Source organism: Cokeromyces recurvatus (genome assembly GCF_025118155.1).
Source record: "Cokeromyces recurvatus strain NRRL 2243 chromosome Unknown BX663scaffold_19, whole genome shotgun sequence".
NCBI lineage: Eukaryota > Fungi > Mucoromycota > Mucoromycetes > Mucorales > Mucoraceae > Cokeromyces > Cokeromyces recurvatus.
In genome coordinates, this window is record NW_026251405.1 from 83,557 (window position 1) to 105,628 (window position 22,072).

At 30.0% G+C, this 22,072-nt stretch overlaps 5 protein-coding genes across 5 annotated transcripts; 2 read left to right on the forward strand and 3 right to left on the reverse strand.

The window, feature by feature from the left end:
* Nucleotides 1–22: 22 nt before the first annotated feature.
* Nucleotides 23–2,254, reverse strand: BX663DRAFT_514950 (velvet factor-domain-containing protein). Its single transcript, XM_051528365.1, has 8 exons — nt 2,084–2,254; nt 1,923–1,987; nt 1,812–1,838; nt 1,681–1,732; nt 1,304–1,606; nt 1,104–1,237; nt 705–1,004; nt 23–634 (listed from the first exon to the last, which is right to left on the reverse strand). Exons 1-8 carry the CDS (start codon nt 2,146–2,148, stop codon nt 216–218), a joined length of 1,365 nt encoding a protein of 454 aa, XP_051381096.1. The 5' UTR covers nt 2,149–2,254; the 3' UTR covers nt 23–215.
* Nucleotides 2,255–2,381: 127 nt separating this feature from the next.
* Nucleotides 2,382–5,128, forward strand: BX663DRAFT_514958 (uncharacterized protein). Its single transcript, XM_051528366.1, has 7 exons — nt 2,382–2,446; nt 2,541–2,620; nt 2,705–3,100; nt 3,170–3,259; nt 3,317–4,733; nt 4,792–4,870; nt 4,946–5,128. The coding sequence occupies exons 3-7, from the start codon at nt 2,836–2,838 to the stop codon at nt 5,063–5,065; spliced, it is 1,971 nt and encodes a 656-aa protein (XP_051381097.1). The 5' UTR covers nt 2,382–2,446; nt 2,541–2,620; nt 2,705–2,835; the 3' UTR covers nt 5,066–5,128.
* Nucleotides 5,129–14,095: 8,967 nt separating this feature from the next.
* Nucleotides 14,096–16,805, forward strand: BX663DRAFT_514981 (OPT family small oligopeptide transporter). The gene is made up of 2 exons (XM_051528367.1): nt 14,096–14,463; nt 14,533–16,805. The coding sequence occupies exons 1-2, from the start codon at nt 14,243–14,245 to the stop codon at nt 16,583–16,585; spliced, it is 2,274 nt and encodes a 757-aa protein (XP_051381098.1). The 5' UTR covers nt 14,096–14,242; the 3' UTR covers nt 16,586–16,805.
* On the reverse strand, nt 16,754–18,525 carry BX663DRAFT_514982 (uncharacterized protein). The gene is made up of 5 exons (XM_051528368.1): nt 18,294–18,525; nt 18,009–18,230; nt 17,794–17,967; nt 17,474–17,680; nt 16,754–17,392 (listed from the first exon to the last, which is right to left on the reverse strand). The coding sequence occupies exons 1-5, from the start codon at nt 18,498–18,500 to the stop codon at nt 16,820–16,822; spliced, it is 1,383 nt and encodes a 460-aa protein (XP_051381099.1). The 5' UTR covers nt 18,501–18,525; the 3' UTR covers nt 16,754–16,819.
* Nucleotides 18,526–19,272: 747 nt separating this feature from the next.
* On the reverse strand, nt 19,273–21,948 carry BX663DRAFT_514984 (Alpha/Beta hydrolase protein). Its single transcript, XM_051528369.1, has 7 exons — nt 21,748–21,948; nt 21,549–21,682; nt 21,358–21,455; nt 20,950–21,294; nt 20,413–20,833; nt 19,911–20,344; nt 19,273–19,745 (listed from the first exon to the last, which is right to left on the reverse strand). Exons 1-7 carry the CDS (start codon nt 21,932–21,934, stop codon nt 19,691–19,693), a joined length of 1,674 nt encoding a protein of 557 aa, XP_051381100.1. The 5' UTR covers nt 21,935–21,948; the 3' UTR covers nt 19,273–19,690.
* Between the last annotated feature and the right edge of the window lie 124 nt (nt 21,949–22,072).

Sequence of the window (22,072 nt, forward strand, 5' to 3'; positions counted from 1 at the left end):
TTTTTTTTAATATAAAAGAAAAAAAAAAGGCATATTTAATATTTATTCCTCATATGCATTAATAATACTTTTTTTTTGTATTGTTTTATTATTAGCTTTATACACATATAAAAAGGAATTTAGATTACAGTACGTACATCTTTTTTTCTATTTTGAAAGGAAAGCGAATACATATAATGTATATGCATATACACATTTATTTTATTTTTTTGGAATTAATATTCTGGCGGTGGTTTCTGTACAGAGGATGATGGGTGGAGTTGAGAAGAAGGAATAGGTAATGAAGGTTGGTTTGAAGGAGATACAGTGGGAGGTGGAAGCGAGGGTGGTAGTGACGATTGTATATGTGACGGATGAGACTGTTGTTGACGCGGTAGTATAGGGAGTGAAGAAGAGGTGACGCTATATGGAAGGGGTAAAGGATAATTCAATGGATAGTAACTCGATGATGGGTGTGAGCTACCACCAGCGTAACGGAACGAGCTTAGATTAGAAGGATTTGAATGCGCTTCCTGTGAATGATGGTATAGATCGTTTTGGTATCTATAACTCATACTTCGATTTTGATATATAGGTGGTATTTCTACTGGGAAGTAATTTTGAGTTGGATGTAATAAAGTTGGCTGTCGATCCTCTAACAGAAAAAGATGCAATGCATACATGTTTGAAACTAATTACACTTATATACAAAAAAATATACATACCAGTCATTGATGTTCTTTCTCTGGAAATTGTTGCATGATTTGAAGACTCAATATTGTTTGTATTTTCCTGTCGTGAATGATAGACCGTATTTTGTATTGGGCTAATCATTAAAGGTAATGCTTCAGTATCTGGTTCTCTAGGGCTATAGGATAAATATCTTATGGGACCAGGTAAGAGATCGTTTCTATATTGTGATATAGTTGTAGTCGTAGCTGCAGTTGATGCATTCGGTAATAACTCTTTTGATATCTTTATTCTTTTTCCAATTTGAGTAAGAGACGAATGTGACGATATTGGTACTGGTAAAATAGACGTATTATCGTTAGTACTAGTAGTCATGATATTTATAGTGTTATTGTTACTGCCTTCATTTGAGTGATCATTGGAATTATAATTACTATTATTTCTATTCCTTTCTTCTATATTATTTTTTAATTTTCTTCGTTGACGTAGTTCCTTCCTTATTCGTATTTTTAAACCTTGATCTGCAAATGATCTTGATAGGAATGTCGACTCTTCCATTCCAGGAAATCTGCCAAATGTGTCATTTAAAAATCAATTTTACTCCAACATGTCATCTTCTATTTCGTTTACTTACTTTTTTGCAGAATAAACAAAAAATTTATTTGAAATGATTGATCGACAATGAAATACATCTTTACCAATAATTTCAAATAGGCTTAATTTTAATCTATAACTTCCTTCCATTCGAACAGATAAATCTGGAAATACAAAAAACCCCGCATCTGTGTTATCAATGTCTTTTAAATGATAAAGTGAAGAAACAACAGATCCAGTTGTACTCCTTGTTCTTCCATCTTTTAACAAATGTAACTCCTCGTCTAAATCTGCTGCCATTAACGAGGCATACATAAAATAGTATGGGTTTTGTAAATATGAACTGGATCACAATAATTAAAATGTTACAAATTTGTTTTTTTTTCTTTTTTTTTTTAGTTCATCGCTTAAACTTACTTTTTTTCATAAGGCGACAGTGATGGATCTATAACTTTCAACTGAACAATGGCTATATATTATAATGAATTCAATAAGAATAAATTAGTGATGAAATGAAATAGTCTTGACAATTCAATCTATTATTTTACGTGGTGGATCAATAGGTCTCCTGTCAGCTAAATAAATATATTTAAAAAAAAATATATATGTATATCATCAACAAATCAATCCATATGATTACATGCATGCATTCAATGTACCTTTCTCACCAATGCCACACATGCGTGATTGCTTCGGTTGTTGTCTTAGAATTAATTGGTATTCACTGCATCAGATTAAATAGCAAAAATTGATAATGTCAATTAAATAATGTACATGTATATAAATATATACAAAATATATAAATTATTAAAATCTTTACATTTCATGTCGATTTTCTATTCTCTGCTTCACAGTAGCAAAGTGGTAATAAACAGATTCATCCATGTAGCATTAAATTGAGTCAAAGGTATTTATACAAAGAATAAATAGGAATCTGTTTTATTATAAATGTATTAAAAAAAAAAAAGCTAAATCATAGCACAACAACAACAACAACAAAAAAAAAAAAAAAAAAAAAAAAAAAAAAAAAAAAAAAAAAAAAAAAAAAGTCCTGTAAAATAATTGTATCCAATCAAATAATTTACTATTTTTTTCATTCTTTGTTTTATTATATACTAGTTCTGTATAATACCACTTTTTTATTTCTGAGCTAATTAATATGAAGAAAAAATTTCCTTATAATGTAATATCCTAGATTATAACTAATGAAATCCTTTTCTGTATATAAAAAAAAGAAAGTAATAATATACTTATCTTTCTATTTTATATTATAATAGTTAGAAGGTTTAACTTGGGATAATGAGCATAAACGAAATATTGAAGATAAATATTGTTATTGTGGTAAAGGAATCAAAGAGTAAGTTAAATGAAGATTTTAGTAGTGAAATAAAAATAATTAAAGCAAAATTATAAAAAAAAACACTCTCTTTATTACAAATAGAGATCAACCTATGATTCGTTGTGATAAATGCAAACAATTCTTTCATCGAGGTAATTGACATTATATACTTAAGATCAACAAGTATTGAAGACTGCTTTTTGTTTTTTGTTTTTAAAGATTGCATTAATTGTATGGTTAAACCTTTGTTATTTGGAGATACATTTGGTGTTTTTAATTGTTCAGTATGTAATGAAGGACCAGAAACATTTCAAAGAAAAGGATTAAGCTGGATCTCTATTGTTCATTTAGTTATTTATAATTTGATAAGAAACGCACAAATAGAGGATGAGAAAAAACCCAAAAAAGACAGACGAGATCATTATTACTTTCGCTGGAAAGAAGACGTATGTGCGTTTATTGATAATTATTGGGATTATCTTATACCTGATAAGCAAAGTAAGAAATAAAGGGAGGGAAGAAAAAAAAACAAACAAACCAGACTATATGTTGATTTGTTTATTTTAGGATCTTTAACTTGGAATAATACAATCGCAAGTGTTTTATCAACTCATAGTAATATATTTCTGTCAGGCTTGGAAAAATTTCATCAGAGTGGTAAGTTGATTATAGATGTAAATAGAGAAGAATATGTGTTTAATTGACTCCTTTTAGCTTGGTGGACACTTCACAAGATAGAACCACCATCAAGTGAAAAGAAGTCAAAGGCAGCAGCAAAGTTAAAACCAAATTTAAAAAAACCGTTAAAAAGAACGAAAATAGAAAACGATAATTTACCGAAACAAAAGAGACTAAAGAAAATAAAGAAAGAACAAAGAAAAGAAGAAGAAGAAGACACAGATTTATTAGACTTTAGTTCACTGTCAGAATTATCCTCTGCTAATGAATCATCTTCAGAAACTGAGGATAAACCAACTAGAGCTTTTAAAGAAAACATGGCAAAGAAAAAAAAATCATCCAAAGAACAAAATACAAAACCAGTAGTTAAAGTAAAAGAAGAAGAGCAACCTGTTGCTTTAGCTTCATTTGGTTCACCATCTAAACTTATATCTGTAAATATGTCTCAATCTAGCATACCCTCAGTTTCCCCAAACCCTTCACTATCGCCTTCATCAACTGTACAAACATTGCATACTACTCCTAACTTATCCCCATCTGTCAGTATAACTACAGAAATTCCAAAATCTCAAGAAATACAATTAATTTCAGAATCACCTTCATTGCCTCCTCATGAAGAGTCTATACCCATTACTTCTACTCCTCAATCAGTTAAGACAAGTACCCATACTACTTTGCAAAACTCTTCATTAGGCACCTCAGCCCTTACACCACAGGGAGAATGGTTACTTTTACAAAAGCTTGAGCGATCCTCTAAAAATTTAACATCTGCTGCTCATCGATATAAACGTAAATTAGCTGTACGTAGATTAAAACGAAATTTAGGTATCAAACTCTTTGATATAGATCAGCATCTTGTAAATCTATTAAGAATGCCAAAACATAACTTGGAACCTATTTCTAAAGAAACTATTATCCAACCCGCATCTAATCAATACATAGAGCAGCAACAAGATGATCAACAGCAATTACTTGATAAAATCACATTTACACCTTATACATCCTCTTTTGCTTCTCGACTCTATGGTTCAATTCGTCAATGTAATACAATTACTCGAGAAGAACCATGGCTATCATCTTGGAATGGTCGTAAATTACGTCCTTTCATAAGACGTGATTTTCAGAGTAAACCAAAACGTATGCTTTTATTAGGACAAATCAAAGCTTGTAAAGGAAAACCTATAGCTAAGGGAGAAAAAGAACCGAGTGGTATAATAGAAGGTGAAAGTATTGACTATGTTTATTTTCAGAAAGAGCATTTAGAACAAGTAAACAGGTTATTAAGTCGATCCTTTTGGGAGGGCATTGATGTTTCAGAATCTTTGTTATTTCCAGAATTCAGTATTGTAGCACTCTATAAACGGCATGTTATTGGATGTGCTTTTATGACACCAGAGGCATATATCACTTATTTTACAGTTGATCCTGGATGGAGAAATGCTAACATAGGACAGTAAGTAGAATATACTGCTAACAAAATACTATAATATTTATTTATTTATTTTTTCAAGATTTATGCTATATCACTTATTTCAAACCGCGATTGGTAAAGATATAACACTTCATGTCTTTGCAAATAATAATGCTATGGTAAAGAGAGAGAAGAAGAAATATAAATTTATTATATATGTGTGTAAACTTATTCTTTTTTTTAATAATTTACAGATTTTATATCAAAAGTTTGGATTTAAACCTGAAGAATTTATAGTCAACTTTTATGACAAATATTTACCTGCTGATAGTTCTTTCAGTAAGAATGCATTCTTTTTACGTTTAAGAAGATAATAAAGTTTCATTTTTTGTGTTACGATTTATATACTGTACAACTTGATAACCCTTACACAAAAGTACAAGTTCTTTGTAAAAGATTAGAATATGTAAATCAGTATAATATAGATGTACATACATCTGTACAAAATAAAATCAAGTTCATGATGACAATAAGATCTTGATTTACTTGTTTTTATTATAGCATACATTTTATAATTATTCCCCTTTCTTTTTTTATAGAGGAATATCACTTAAAAATATATACTCACTAAAATGAATCGAATTGAACTAAACAAGTATATACAGTGCGTCCGCCGTCAATTGGACAATTTTTTGAAAAAGCTGGTCAAATTTTTGAATAAATTTGCCCACTTTTTTGAAACTCAATTGGTCATTTGTTTGAAATTCATTTGGTCATTTTATTTAAATTCAATAGATCATTTTTTTGATCATTTTATCTGAGGTATATTTTGTTACTTTTTTTTTATACCATTATTTCGAGATTATTTTTCAAATGAGCATGAATATTTTTATGAAGATGGTGCTGGTAATCTCATTGATGAACAGGGCGAGCAAGCAAAAGCATATGTTGAAGAGAAGTCATTTCGTTTGAAAAGATTAACAGATCTACGAAAATACATTAAGAACAAGGATCTCCAATTTGAAACGATCAGTTCAGACGATACAGTCATGAAAGAGGCTAGTCCAAAGAAAGAAAGACCTCTTGAGTATAACATTTATACAATGGAAGACCGTAGACGTTACTTTTATTTTTTGAAAGAAAAACTCATGAGACCAAAAGATGCGGCCATAGCCGCAAATGTAAATTATAACACAGCGCGCAAATGGAAAAAGGCTTACGAGGATGATCCGGAAAGGAAGATTCCTATCAAAAAGACGAATCTGAATCCCAACAGACCAGTCAGTCAACTGAACGAAGCTCATAAAGTTTATCTAACCAGTTTTTTTGATGATGACTCAACTGCAACAATCCAGGACGCAGTTGAAAGCTTGACAGCCAACTTTGCTGGCTTACAAATAAAAAAAACAAGAGTAGCCGAGTTCATGAAGGAAGAATGTAATCTCAGCATCAAACTTATTAACCGACACCCTCTTGCCAGAAACGATGATAAAAATCTTAAAGCTCGTGCTGAGTGGGTTGAGAAATTGATCAGCAATGGCGTCAATTATCTCGACAATTGTATATTTGTTGATGAGTCCGGGTTTGACATTAATATGCGTCGTAGTCGTGGTTGGTCACAGCGCGGTACGAAAGCAACTACCACAACTCCCTCCACCAAGGCTACCTCACATACTGTTCTTGGTGCAATATCAGCTAATGGTGTCGTCAATGTGAGTATGCGAGAATCTGGAAATGTTAAGAGAAGGAAAGTTGTAGGGGCCAAAAAGAGAAAGGCTCCTAAAGATAAATTAACTATTCCCAGTGGCACTACTGGCGATCATTATCTTTTGTTTCTTAACGATACTATGGATATTATGGATGAGTTCCCAGAAATGAAAGGATTTTTTATTGTTATGGACAATGCACCAATTCATGTTCCTGCTATAATTGACCCTGTAATTGTAAGTCGGGGCTATAAGCCATTATACCTTCCTCCCTACTCGCCCGAACTCAACCCAATAGAACAATTTTGGGCCATTCTTAAGGGAAAAGTAAAGCGAAGTAAACTTAATGATGTTGAAACGCTTACTTCAAGAATTATTGAGGCTAGTGAAGAAGTACCTGTTGAGCATCTTCGAAATATTATTCAACATTCCATAAACCAATTTAGTAATTGCTTAAATAAGGTCCCTCTATAACTTTCCCTTAACATTATATAAAGTATAATAATTTTCAAAAAAAAAAAAAAAAAAAAAGATCAATTGAATTTAAATAAAATGACCAAATGAATTTCAAACAAATGACCAATTGAGTTTCAAAAAAGTGGGCAAATTTATTCAAAAATTTGACCAGCTTTTTCAAAAAATTGTCCAATTGACGGCGGACGCACTGTAAGAATGGAAAGAAGCGATTATATACACATATATATTTGTATATATGTATATGTGTATGGATACACAAAGGGGATGTAATCTCATAGGGCCATATCGTTCATTTTGAGCTTATCTTTTCTATATTGCTTTAATGACCTTTTTTTTTTTTAATCGTCTTTATTTGTTATACAGCCAGTACGATGGATATTGTCACCAATTAGCAAATATTTACCGACAGTTGAGAAATAATTGTCGCAAAAGAAATTTCAATTTGTCGTTTTTATTTTTGTTGATTGTCGTTTTAGGGAAAAGCGTATTGTCGCATCAGATTAGCTTAAATTGTCGTAGTGTTTTCCTCTTCTTGAGCTCTTCTTTTTGTTTAATACATTTTTTTGTTTTTAGTTTGAGTTGTGGAGAGGTCTTTTCTATTACGAAGATGGGCACGATAACCTGTACGACAAGAAGGGTATGATAGTTTATGATCCAATGGAGGGTGTTCTAACTGAGGTAACCCAATCCTAATGTGGTTCTTGAAAGACTAACCGATCAAAGCACTTGGAGAAAATTAAAACCACCTGAGAAGATTGCTGTAGAAAACATAGTTAAAGTAATGCTAATTAAGCCGGCAAAGAATACAGAAAGTACCGTGACAGGCAACGAGATGACTTTATTGATAGAATGATTGAAAGTGCTCAAGAAAGAGGCCTAGCTACCCAGTTCGCTAGAGAACTTGGGATCGAACCATGTGTGGCTCAAAGATGATGGAAAATGTACAGAGAAACGGGAGAAGTGCCTTACAAAAAGTCTTCTATAAGTTCTGGTCCTCAGTCTTCTTTCACCAACGATCACAACAAATTTTTGAGGAATCTAGTGGGCGATGAACCCCTTCTAGATTGATATGGATGAAATAATGAGGGAGGTTAGCTGAACAATTCGAAAATTTTAGCATCTCAAAATCTCAACTCAATAATTACCTTCAGTCTTTACATATATAACTATACTCAATGATCAATACCCAAAGAAAATTCTCCTTGGAGAAAATTGTGTTGAAAAAAATTGTGTTGACAAAAAAATCACTAGTTGGAAAACCAAAGTTAGTTTGTTTCCAGATAGAATAATGAGTACTTATGATAGCAAGGCTTGAAACAACTTCAAGTTATACCCTAAAGATGAACAGTCTTTTGTACAGCAATTAGATTATGAATGCTCTTTATGAATGTTGGCTAGTTTTAGTCTTATTCTGGTAGTTTACATTCTAGTGATGCTGAATTTATTTAACCACACATAACTTACCTTGAGAGGAAAGAAATCTTAGGGAAAATATACAATAATCTTTTTAATATTTATACACTGTGCTGCTATAGTCTTTCACCACTTTTTTCATATACGCTTAATTATTAAATAATATTAGAGAAGCAACTTTATTATAAAACGATTTTTATTAATTTTTTTTTTTTCATTTTTGTTAATATTATAAAAAAAGATGCTTTTCTTAGTTCTCAGATCTCTTTAAAAGAGACTTGATACTAACAGGATTAACCACGAGAAGGTGAAAGCATATCTAATCCCAAAAATAATATTACAACCCATACAAATTGATACAGGCTGTAATTTTTTCTTCTCCCTCTAAATTTCTACTTGAAAGATAAACGTCCAGTTTCAACTAGTAGACACTTGGCAAAGTCCAACCTGGCCCAAGCCTTGCTAGAAGAAAAAGATAGGATTCCTCACTTCCTACCCCAATAAAAAATACAGTTGGATGTAAGTTTCACTGGAAGCCGGGCTAAACATTCTGACCTGTAGCGTGGCGAAGTGGAAGGAATCCAGATATATGAAGTGCACGACCTGACTATTGTTTACCTGAGAATGTCCCTTCTTTGACCCCTAGCATCTACTTTTGACTTAACAGTAAATACAAGTTGGGATTCTTCAACTAAATAAATAGATGAAAAAACCACGGTCAGAAACGTAAGCTGTGCATCCTTATCTATTTTTATTTTATAAACAGCAACTAGATAAAAATAAAAAGAAGGAAAAACCTCCAAAAAGAAAAACAGAAAAACTAAACCTTGAGATAAGCCCTTTCAATGGTGCAGACAAAGAGTACGCTAATCTCCCTAAAAAAGGAACAGGTTTACAATTTCCAACCCCAAGTATCCTTTTTATTTCCCTCCTCCTTTGGAAATAAATCAAACTTGAGCAGTCAAAATTCGATAAGGTCCCATCAATTATCTAAGGTTGCAATAACCCAAGGTGAAGGCGGATATGCATGTAGTAACCAAAAGAGAGTCTAGGCCCTCCCCTTTAGCCATGTTATAAACGGACAGTTCTACAAACTCAAGTAAGCCAAGCTATGTGACTTGAGCACACTTCATAACCCTGACAATGTCTACCCGTAGTTTCAAGTAAAAATAAAGAAGAATAGGAAAAATAAAAAAAGCTAAAGAAAAAGAAGAAGAAGAAAAGGGAAAAAAACAAAAAATGTACTTTTTTTTTATAGTAAAATTCAGGAGAAAAAAAATAAACAAAAAGAAGGAGAAGTTATTAAAGTTAAATTTTAGCGTATTTTTTTTGTTTTTAATTTACTTTGCGATAAATCTTCTCTCCTGCCTTTCTCCTTTTCTTTTTTTTCTCTTTTCTTTTTAATACTTTAGAGATAAGTTTTGCCTTTTATTTGAATGTAGTAAAGCATTACTGCCTTCTTTGAAAGTAAGCAAGAAAGTAAGAAAGTAAGAAAAAAAAAAGAAGATGTTTGTTTACTTTTTTTATATGTATTTATATTCATGTGAATATATTGAGCATTCTTGTAAAGAAATTAAGCCAAAACTAGTCAAATTCAGTTACACGACAGAGCATGATGTTCATAGATAAGCTATCAATAATATAAAAAATGGTATTTTATACAACAGTTTTATTTTTATTTTTAGACACACACACAATCTAGACGCTTTTTTTTCTTACAATTAGTTTTACAAGATGTTCTCTTTTAGCTTTGTTGTAGAATGCTTTTTTTTTCAATTGTACAAGATACTCTTGGCGGTTCATGCATTTTAAGTAGTTAAGCTGTAAGCTTTCTTATTACTGTATTATGGCAATTGAGCTCTTTTTTATGATGATCGTGATAACAAGGCTTTTTAGATTTTGATCAGTTTGAAAGGAATAATGGCTTTGAAGAGAAGAAAGAGATAGAGTTTCAAAGAGTGTACAAAAGATAATACGATGAAAAAAAAAAAAGATATGATATTTTTTATTTCATATTCAGGCTTATAATTTGTCCTGTATTATGTAATTCATCTTTTATAATATTGCTTATGCTTATATCCAGAGCTTGTTCTCTAATAAAATTATATAAAGAGCCTCTCTAAAAAATTTCAATAAAATTACAAAAAACCTTTGCGACAATTATTTCTTAACTGCCGACAAATATTTGTTAATTGGCGACAATATCCATCGTATTGGCTGTATAGTAAAATAGTTAAATTATATAATTGTTTGTAGCCTAAATATTCCTGCTATATTGGCTTTTAAAAATATCTATGTGTATCCTTTTTTTTTTCTTCAGCTGTACACAGTTTTCATTTTTATTTTTATACAAATAGGTTCGGTAAGTTTAATTTATCTGTCTACTATGAGAGATACAAAGCATTTTAGTTGGTATATTCTATATTCAATTTTATTGTATATATACAAGTATCTTAATTATCATGTTCTTTGCTGTATCTCATCATATACATAACACTATTGATTGCTATAGGAGGTTATATCGAGGAAAAAGATGAAAAAGAGAACGTTATACTAAAAGTATTTACTAAGATATAATATTAGTCTGTCTCCAATCTATATCTTGGGAGCTATACATCTGCCCTTGATTTAACAAAATCTATTGGGATTACGATAAGAGCCCTCTATTTTTTCTTTATCTATTACTTCAAAATACTAGAAAACAGACGTTGGTAACTTTAATTAAGCGTATTACTGAGCATTTACTTTATTAATGAGCAGTTGAACACAAATTAAATAATTAACTATTGCTAACTTGATATAGCTTAGATGATGGTAGACAGTGATATCAAATGTTTTTTTTTCTTAACTTATTGTATTTATTCTATTTTATTACTATGCTATTTTTCATTAAAGGCATTGACTATTTTATTACTAGAAGTGGGAGAGAAGAAAACAACAACAACTATAAGATGTGACTGTAAAAGGTACTTGTATTCCCACTGCAAAGAAGAGATGTTTTAAGGACCTTACAATACTTATTTATTTAAACTATTTTATTTATTAAAATGTAACATAAAAAGCCATATGCTATATTGCTTATATAAAAAATTATATGTGTACAAAAATCGATTTTTTTAAATTATTTATGCTTCATCCTAAAGACTTGGAAAAGACTAGACTATTTGCATCTGTAACAATTAATAACAATTTTAATTATGATAATAACATGGCCGATACAAAATACTACGGTCAATAATATACTTACTTCAAATAACAATCAGAGTATTACTTTAATATGAGTTTTTTACTGCTTTTATTTTTATTTTTTATTTTTATTTATTTATTTTTTTTTTTTTTTAATTGGAGCTATGAATGAAAACTTGAACGGTCTATTAACTTTAGTTATTATTCGATATCTTTAATACTATTTATACAAGGAGTGAACAAAGGGCAATTTTGCTTAGAGTTTCTATGCTCACTGAATAAAGATACTGATTTATGGTACAATTCACTTCATTTTACTAGATTTAACTATTTAATTGATTTAGCTTGAATTATATTTTCCCTGAAAGTTAAGACTACTATAACCTCGTGACATGTAAAAAAAAAAAGAAAAAAAAAACTAATTTGTAACCATTAGAAACAGGCAAATTATATATCCATCAAATGTATACAACTGATGAAATTTTATTATTGTTGTTTGCAATAGTTCTTTCATTCCTAATGTTTTCTAACAAATGAAGAAGACTTATTATTAATGAATACTATCATAAAATTGCTCATTTATTAAAAGAAGATAATTTAATCTAAAACTCGTCTTCCCTGGTACAAACACGAAGTTTTCTTATTTGAAAGATTCCCATTACAAATATAACAGTATCTCAAATAAAATAAAGTTATTCTTGTTTTCTTTTTATATTATTTTAAAGAGGCATCAGTGTTTAGATATATAAAGTAAAATAAAATAATTGATTTTTATTTGTATATTCTGATTTTAAAAACTCTTGGCGCTACGTTTTTTTTTTTTTTTTTTTTTTTTTTTTTTTTTTTTTTTTTTTGAAATAGATATAAAAAAAGATTATCGAATAAATGTAAATTTATTTACAGACTAAGGCAATTGATAAGTTAGCTTGACCTTATCTCTTTGAAAAAAAAATACCAATTTTAGCATTGGTATTTTTAAAGTTCTGTAATCTTTTCTTTAAGGAACCTTATTTTGATCCTTTATCTTTTCAATGAATATCTGATCAAGAAGAGAATATGGAAAATAACGATGAAAATATTTCAATACGCAATTTTGATGAGATAGTATGCATGAAGATCTCATCAATATAGATTTGTTGTTTCTATCTCTAACATCAGCAAATAATGAGTAGCAGTTAAGAAAAGGCCTTACTTTATAAACTTTAAAATATTGCTTATAAATCATAATTAATCAGGTAAAGGGAAACATTATCACTTTACATAATAATTCTTCTAGCTTTTAAGTAGAGAATCTATTCAACTTGGTATTTAATTTAATTCCTATTATTTCTAAAAAGACTAAAATAATTAAACCATTTCTTTGTCGGCTTTGTAGTGAAAAAGACTTCCCTTTTATATATAAAAAATAATATATTCTCTACTATCTCCTCTCTCTATTTGACTTTGAATTCCCTATCTTCTTTGTCAAGTTATCTGACAAGAACTACTATGTTTCGGTAAAAAAAAATTCTTGTTATGAATGACTTGTAATAATTAAATACTTTTAAAAACAAAACTTATTAGAGACTATTGCTAATATGATTTGTTTTATTACAGTTTTTTTTTTTTTTTTTTTTGTTATGCAGATGTCATTTCTGCTTAGTTGCTCTTAGTAAGCTTACGATCCTTATTGATAATCGTATTTTTTTTGAAGTATATTTTTTAACTAAACTTAGGGTTTATTTTATTTTTTGTTCTTAATGAGCTTTATTGCTTCAACTTTAGGACTATAAGTTGTTATGAAGACTGTAAAAGCTTCCTTTGTGTATTTAAATTCTTATCAGTTGCATTATTCACACTTCATAATTATTACTAATGATGACGCTTATTATTAAGAATGCTTAAGTTAACTTTCATAGTACCTAAAAAAAAAATAAGAGAGAGATTAATTGTAGTTTATTCACATATTTCTCACAATCATAATATATTTTTTTTCTGGAATTAATAATTCTACTAGAGATAAAAAAAAACATTGTTCTCTTTCTTTCTTCATATCTTTTAACCTTATTTTCAATAAATTCTTTTTTTTTGTTCTCCTCTCCCTAACAACCCTGAGATTAGAGCACCAATTAAATACGTTTGTTTTATATTAGGATATCAAAATAAAATGCATAAACTGGTTTTCCAGCATATTTCTATAATTTGATTGGTTGCACAGTTATAAAAACTACTAATATTACCAAAAATATATATTTTTATATTTTTGTCACCTGCGAAATAAATCCTTATCTAAACATATAAAGGTTTTACAAGTACACGAGTAACAGTTTTAAATGAACAAATTTGGACGAGCATTTCCTTTTTTGTACACTTATACTCAGATATAATTAAATTGAGATAAATAATTTATACATTTGAAGCATATTTCTATAACTGACAATAAAAACACAAATGTCTTCCGTAAATATGGAGCATATGAAATATGACATATTTGAAACAAAAAAAAAAAAAAAAAAAAAAGAGAGAGATAAGTTCCTTACATACTTCCTTATTAAATTTAATAAAGTTTGAGATTAATGTTGAATCTACTCTCATATTTTGATTTTATATAAATAGATAATATATTTTTTTGAGATCTTGTTATTTCTTTAACGCTTTTTTTTTGTGCATCTTCTTTTTTTTAATATTTTTATATATAAATCAATTCTTAATAACATATAAATACATACATACATACATACCCATATAAATAAATTTAATTCATTGTAATAAATAGAGTAATATTATATTATGGAAGAAACTAGTATAACCTCTCTTGAAAAAAGAGGGGATTTCAGTAACAATGGAAATTTTACAACATCAGAAGGACTTGTCACCACAGAAAAAGTAGATGATTTTCTTAGCCAAACTCATGAAGAAGATTCATATGAAGATATAGAGAAATCATCTGGAGTATATGTTGAAGATGAAGAAGATTCTCCTATCGAAGAAGTTCGCGCTGTAGTATCAAAGTAAGCAGAGTCATATATATACCATAAATATCAAATAAGCTAACATTTATTATTATTTTAATAATATAGTAAAGATGATCCAACACTTCCTGTTTATACCTTCCGTATGTGGTTTTTAGGTGTTATTTTCACTTGTGTAATCAGTTTTATCAATCAATTCTTTTGGTTCAGAAAAAATGCTTTATCTGTAGGTTCTTTTGTCATCCAATTGATTTCCTTTCCTATAGGAAAACTTCTCGAAAAGGTTATCCCTAAATCAAGATTTTTCAATCCTGGACCATTCAACATAAAAGAACATATTTTAATCACCACCATGGCTGGTACCTCTGCTTCTACTGCTTATGCTGTAGACATCTTCACAATTCAACGTCTTTTCTATGGCCAAAACCTTGGTTGGGGTGGCGGTCTTTTGTTGATCATGACAACTCAATTTATTGGTTATGGTTTGGCCGGTATACTTCGTCCTTATTTAGTATATCCCTCTGCCATGGTTTGGCCTGGTAACTTGGCTAGTATCTCTCTTTTCCGTTCCTTTCATGAACCCGCTAATAACTGGTCTGGTCCTAGTCGTATGAAATGGTTCATTTATTGCTTCATTGGTATGTTTATTTACTACTGGCTTCCTGGTTACTTTTTCCAAATCTTGACCTTCTTCTCATGGGTTTGCTGGATTAGACCCTCAAGTGTTGTATTGTCTCAAATTACTGGATCTTATAGTGGTCTTGGCGTTTTAGCCGTGTCCTTCGATTGGGCTACTATTACTTCTTATCTCGGTTCACCTAACATTGTTCCCCTCTTTGCTATTTTGAACATTGGCTTTGGTTTTGTGATGGTTGCTTGGATTATTATGCCCATCTTGTATTATACTGATGTTTGGGAAGCCAAGAAGTTCCCTATTCTTACCCCTACCCTTTACAACAATGAGGGTGAAGTATGGGACAACTCATTAGTTTTGAACAGCGATAGATTCTTAGATCCTGAGCTCTATGAAAAATATGGTCCTCTTCGTATGTCTACTTTCTTTGCTCTTGCTTATGGTATCAGTTTCGCTGGTATTACGAGTGTTATTGTACATACTATCCTGTATCACGGCAAAGAAATTATTGAGCAATGGAAGAAGTCCCGTAATCAAGAAGATGAAGATATTCATCACAAATTGATGCGTGTTTATCCTGAAGTTCCTCAATGGTGGTATATTACTGTCTTTATCCTCTCCTTTGGTGCTTCATTTGGTCTTATCTATCACTGGCCCATCGGTCTCCCCTGGTGGGGCCTTATTCTTGCACTCGCTATTTCAATGATCTTCGTGCTTCCAATCGGTATCATTACCGCCATTACAAATCAGACACCGGGTATTAATGTGATTACTGAATTTATCATTGGTTTTGCACTTCCTGGTCATCCTATTGCTAATGTCACCTTCAAGACTTATGGTTATATCTCTATGATTCAATGTCTTACCTTTGTCAGCGATTTAAAGCTTGGCCACTATACCAAGATTCCCCCAAGGGCCATGTTCTGGGTACAAACTATTGGTACTGCTATCGCTGGTGTTATTAACTTGGGCACTGCTATCTGGCTTATGGATTCTGTTGATAATATCTGTACTGTTAAAGCATACCCTTTCACTTGTCCTAGCGCTCGTACCTTCTATTCAGCTTCTATTATCTGGGGTACCATTGGTCCTGCCAGAATGTTTGGTATTGGATCCATGTATAGCTCCATGCTCTGGTTCTTTATCATCGGTCTCTTCATTCCTATTCCTTTCTGGTTGTATTCAAGAAAATATCCTAACAGTTGGGTCCGATATGTTCACTGGCCATTGATCTTTGGTTCCATCGGTATGATGCCTCCTGCTGTTCCTCTCAATTTCTCCATGTGGTTCCTTGCTGGTGTCTTCTTTATGTACTATCTTCGTAAATATCATAGAGACTGGTGGACAAAGTACAATTACATTACATCCGCCGCCTTTAATTCCGGTGTTGCCATTTGTGGTATTGTCATCTTTGGTGTTTCAGAAGGTACCAACTGGCAAGCTAATTGGTGGGGTAATGGTGGTATTGGCGGTTCATTTGATAACTGTCCATTATCAGCTGGTAACTACTCAGGCATCGTTACTTAGAAGAAAAAAAAAAGAAAACAAGAAAAAAAAAATTTCCCCCTCCTCCCTTTTTTTTTTTCACTGTACAGTTATGTATCATATTTTGTAATTTTATTTATTTTCTTTTTCTTTTCCTTTTCCTTTTTTTCCTTTTCTTTATATACATATTACCATTATTGAATATTTAATAATATATTGATTTATAAATAAATAAATAAATAATATTTATTGAAGTACATTATTTATTAAATTAAATCAAGCAGCAACAATAGGCGGCCAAACATATTTAGAATTATTTCGTAATTTGGATATACTACCATCACTACTATTACCAGTAATTACAGGAGGGATGGGTTGACTGTTATTATTTATGTTACTGCTGTTTAAACTATCCAATTTATTTTGTTGCAAATGAGAATTATTATTTTTGTCGTAATTGATCAAGCTCCTTATCTCTGCTTGTTGTCCCTGTAACATAACGGATACCCGTTTCTGATAGGATTGTTTTAGACTAGCGACTTGAACTGAATGATTATGCTGTGATTGCTCAAACTCGACTAAAATCTTATCCAACTCATTATTCACATTTGACTTGGCTTGCGATTCTGCTTGTTTTAATCGTTTGCTGAGTTCATTTGTTTGTCTTTGATATTTCAATTGAAGCTGATTCAAGTTATGCAAGTGTTCCTGTTCTAAAGCCCTTGTAGCATTTTCATGTGTCCCTTTTAACTCTTTTAATAATTTTTCATGTTCCTGTAAAACTTTATCTTTTTCTGCAATCACTTTAGCATGTGATTTTAATATTGATTCGTGTTTTTGTTTTTGAGTCTTAATAAAAAAATATATACATATATAAATGTATAAATATTTAGAATAAAAAGAAAAAAAAAAGAAAAGAAACCACTTTACCTTGAGTTGTTGATTTAATTCATCAAGTCTTTGAATCAATAAACGATCATTCTCAAGATCCATTGTTAAACGATTTAATCTCTTTTGTTTTTCTTGTTCATTTGATACAAGTTGTATTTTAGGCTTTCGATCTCTTCGATTTAACTCTGCGCGAAGTTCAACTAACTCACCTTCCTTTTCAGTTAATCTTTCTGTAACAATCTTATTCTGTAAAAAAAAAAAGAAAAAAGAAAATGAAAATGAATAAATTCAGCATATATGTATTTATAAATTTCAATTGAACAAGTGATTAAAACTTGTTAATTTGTAAGATAACTAACGGTTTCTTTCAACTCTTCCAGTTGAGCTACTACTTGCTCTAATGCAGGTTTGATTAATTCTGCTCGTTCTGTTTCCCATTGAAATTTCAGTTCTTCTATTTCAACTTGCTTTTCTTGTAGAAGCCTATCCTTTTCTTCTAATAGTTGCTTATAACAAGTCTCATCGATAATTTCCTCTTTTTTTTAAGCTTTGTTTCCATAAAAGAACAGGCGACATTATTATCTGATACTACTACAAAGCTATCATCTTTATTATTGTTCTCTTTTAAAACATCTTCTTTCTCTGTTAATGCTGCGACTAATGCTATTTCTTTGTTTTGTTCCGGATATCTTGTACCATCTGTCACTCTTATTGAAGTTTGATAGGTATGTATTGTATTTTTTAATTGTTCAATTTCTTTTACTTGTTTGTTAATGATATCCAAATATTCCATATTCTATATATAAAAGAAGAGAGTATGTGAATAACAAATAAAAGCAAAGATATTATAAAATCTCACTTTAGATTTTAATTCACTGTATTCTTCTTGTAATTGAAAAGTGCATATAGATTCTTCTGGTTGTTGTTTTTTTGGGCTCTGATTTGTGAATAGAGTTAAAATTGACTCACCTTGGTGAGATAGTGTTGATTTATCATCCGTTATATAAGACGTTTGATGTTCATGACTACGACTATTTTGCTTTTTTCTTGAGCCTAAACAAAACATAATTTAAAGAGAGAAAGAAAGTTTATTGACAGGGAAAAAAAAGAGAGAGAAAGAAAGAAAGAAAGAAATAAAAGATGTATATTTATATATACATTAGGAGGAAAAAAAAAATTGAACTCGTTTAGCTTTAACAAATGGAAAATCGAACTCTCCTTTTCTTTTTTTTTATCTTGGCTTATAACCACCCCCTCCTTTTTTTTTCTTTTAACTATACACATAGAACTTGATAATCAAAGTTTTTTTGTCTTTGTCTCCTTATAAAGTGTTCATAGTTTTAACTGTATAATATTCAGAATAAGCAGTTCAACATGTATATCTTTATTTCTCGGATTTATTTATTTAGGAGTCTACATTACAAGTAATTATCAAAAATAAAGGAGAAGGAAAGAAAGAAAGAAAAAAAAAGAAAGATAAATATTACATAGAAATTTTACAGGTAGATATCATCCATGTTTACATTGTTTATTCTTTGGTTAAATATTGAACGTAAATTCATTATAAGAAATTATCCTTTATTTACTCATCCTTCATTATTGACTTGCTTTCACTACTTTTATGACTGAAAAAGATGATAGATAAGAAGCAAATATACATACATACATACATATGAATGGAGTCTTTCAGCAAATCTTAATCTTACTAAAAAAAAATGAAAGAATAACTACCATTTACTGCTAGATGATATTGCAGAAGTCATTGTTCATTTTATTGATAATGTCTTGATCAATTTCATTTTGTTTGGTCCTATTGTCTCTTTAAACAAAATCTATGTTTTTATTTTTATTTTTTTTTATTTTTTTAGCACTCACAAAATCCTTATTCAAATAAGTTGATATTGAGTTATATTTAAGTATGAATAACCAGAAGATAACAACAGTCTTATATTACAGGTTATACAGTAATAAAATACATTCTTCAGTCTATACAGTACCATTCTATCACTAGATTCAAGCTATGAAATATACAATGTTCTATTCTCTTCCCCTTTCTCTCTCTATCTCACTCTTCTTTTTTTTTTTTAACTTTTTTTTTTACCTTGTGTGTCTGCTCCTTTTCCCCTCAAAATAAAAGCTATCTTTATTGTATACTATTACTAAATCTAAATTGCTCCTGGATAAAGTTATCCGTGCTTAATTAAACTCTAATAATACAAATTTAAAAGAAAATTACATGCAGTATATTCTATATTATTATCTTTGATTTAATACATATCTAAGGTAAAGTTCATCAATAAAGTGAGCATGTCTAACAAAAAAAAAAAAAAAAAAAAAAAAAAAAAAGAAAGAAGGAAAGGAAGAGATTAGCCTAAACGTATGTATCTATATATTTCCCTATTGCTTACACACACACACACACACACACACACACATGTATATACATATACATATACATATACATATATATATATACCTTATTCCAGGAGGCCTCACTTCTTTGAAATATCGAAGCGCATCAGGAACAGAAACACCTAACTTTTCAATCATAAAGCAACAAATAAAAAATCCTGTCCGATTAAATCCATAATGACAGTGTACTGCAATTTGAGCATCTGGTATTTTTGTCCAACAAGAAGAAGCTATTTCTATAAATTTTGCAACTTCTTCTCTTGTTGGAGGAATTTTAGAAACAGTCTTAAATTTGATATATTCTATTCTTGAATGTTCAAAATCACTAGCCCTATAAGGTGGTGTATCATTAGAGATATCAATAATAAATCGTATCTCTGGATATTTGGCTAATAAAGCAGAAGGACAATGTGAACTATCTGTCTGTCGCATTACTTTCATTGCTCTAAATAAAGAAGGTCCAATAGGTGTTTCTGTAATATTCGCCACTCCTGCCCACTTTAACGTAACATTTGGGTCAATTTTTTCCCTTTTTTTTTTTCTTTTCTTATCATCAATATACATACCTTTGCATAGTTCTTTAAATCCCATTTATTTTCACCCTTTGTTTTGTGTAAAATTTGCCAGGCGCCGCTTAAGGTATTTAATCCACAATTTTTAATCAAAAAGTCAGATATGACAGGATTTACGAGCTCTGGATAAACAACCATAGGTACATGTCCAACATCAGGAATCACATAAGGAACTGGAACACGTATATTATCAAGTTGTGATACATTATCCCATTGATTTTCATCCGGATCTAATCCAAGTAAATGATTACGAATGATATTCATTTCTGTTGGAGGCGTTACTCTATCCTGTCCACCACCTATTAACAATACACCTATTTTAATCTTTTCATATATAGTTCGACTAGGAAAACTGGCACCTCTCACATATCTTTTATAAACTGGCGTTTTACTTTGAAGATTCCATCGTAATTGACTAATTATAATTGAAGTAAGTAGTAGTAGTAGTAATAGTAGTAATAGTAGTAGTCATCATCAATAATACAGCTCTTTTCTTTTCTCTTCTTTTTAATCATAAATACATGATTATACCTTTTACGAATTTCTAGATCCGTAAGTTCAGTGCCTAAGAAGCGATCTACACTTTTTGAATATAATCCTCCCTTTCTATCTGCTGTTCGAGCACAATTAAAAATCCAATTAGGTATCCATCTTAATTTCTTTTGATTTCTTTTCTGAGTATCTTTAATATGGTCTTTAGGTGCTATTAATATTAAACCTTTTAAACTTGATTGAATTTCAGGAGATGAAGCAACAAATGAAGCAATTGAACAGCCATAAGAATGTGCAATAATTACAGTAGATGGATATTGATAACGTTCTAATAAAAGAAGTTTTACATCTTCCACTAATGAAGCTGTTGTATAAGATTCCCAACTAATAAATATAAATATAAATCAATTTTCAGTTTGTTTTTCTATTTATTATTATTATTCTTACTCTTTTGTCACTTCACTTTTGCCACAGCCTAATAAATCTATAGCAAGTACATGTGCGGTATGTGAAAAGTATTCTATTTGACATTTCCATTGCGACACCTTTTTTTTTTTTTTTTTTTTTTTTTTCACCAAAAAATAAAATAAAATAAAACTAAATACACATGACATTATCATAATAAACCTGATTTATACCTGTCCGCCTAAACCGTGTATAAATACAATTAAAGGAACTTTGCTGCCTAATTCATGAATTATATGAACAATTCGAAGTTTATGTCCATTAATTTCAATATATTGGGTATTATTTGCAATAATATCCGGTTCAGCTAATTATAAATAAGATGAAAAAAAATAAATAAACATGAAATGAGCTTTATGAATATTTTCTTACGTTGTTTTAATAATTCATGTTCTAATAAAGCTTCTTCTATATTTCTTTTGCATATTAAAAAATAAAATCTTTCTGATAAAGAAAATCTTCTATCATGGTATAAGTAATAAACACTAAAAGCAGCTATAAATATTACTCCAAAAATGGCTGTTCCACCTGTTATTAGTGAATTTGTCATTAAAAACATTTAATGAAAAAAAAAAAGAAAAAGAAAAATGTATATAAAAATAAAATAAAAATAAACAATAAAAAAAAAACTACAGACACCCATAAAATAAGCCTTAGAAAAAATTGTTCATTATGCATTTTTTTTTATTTTGTTTTT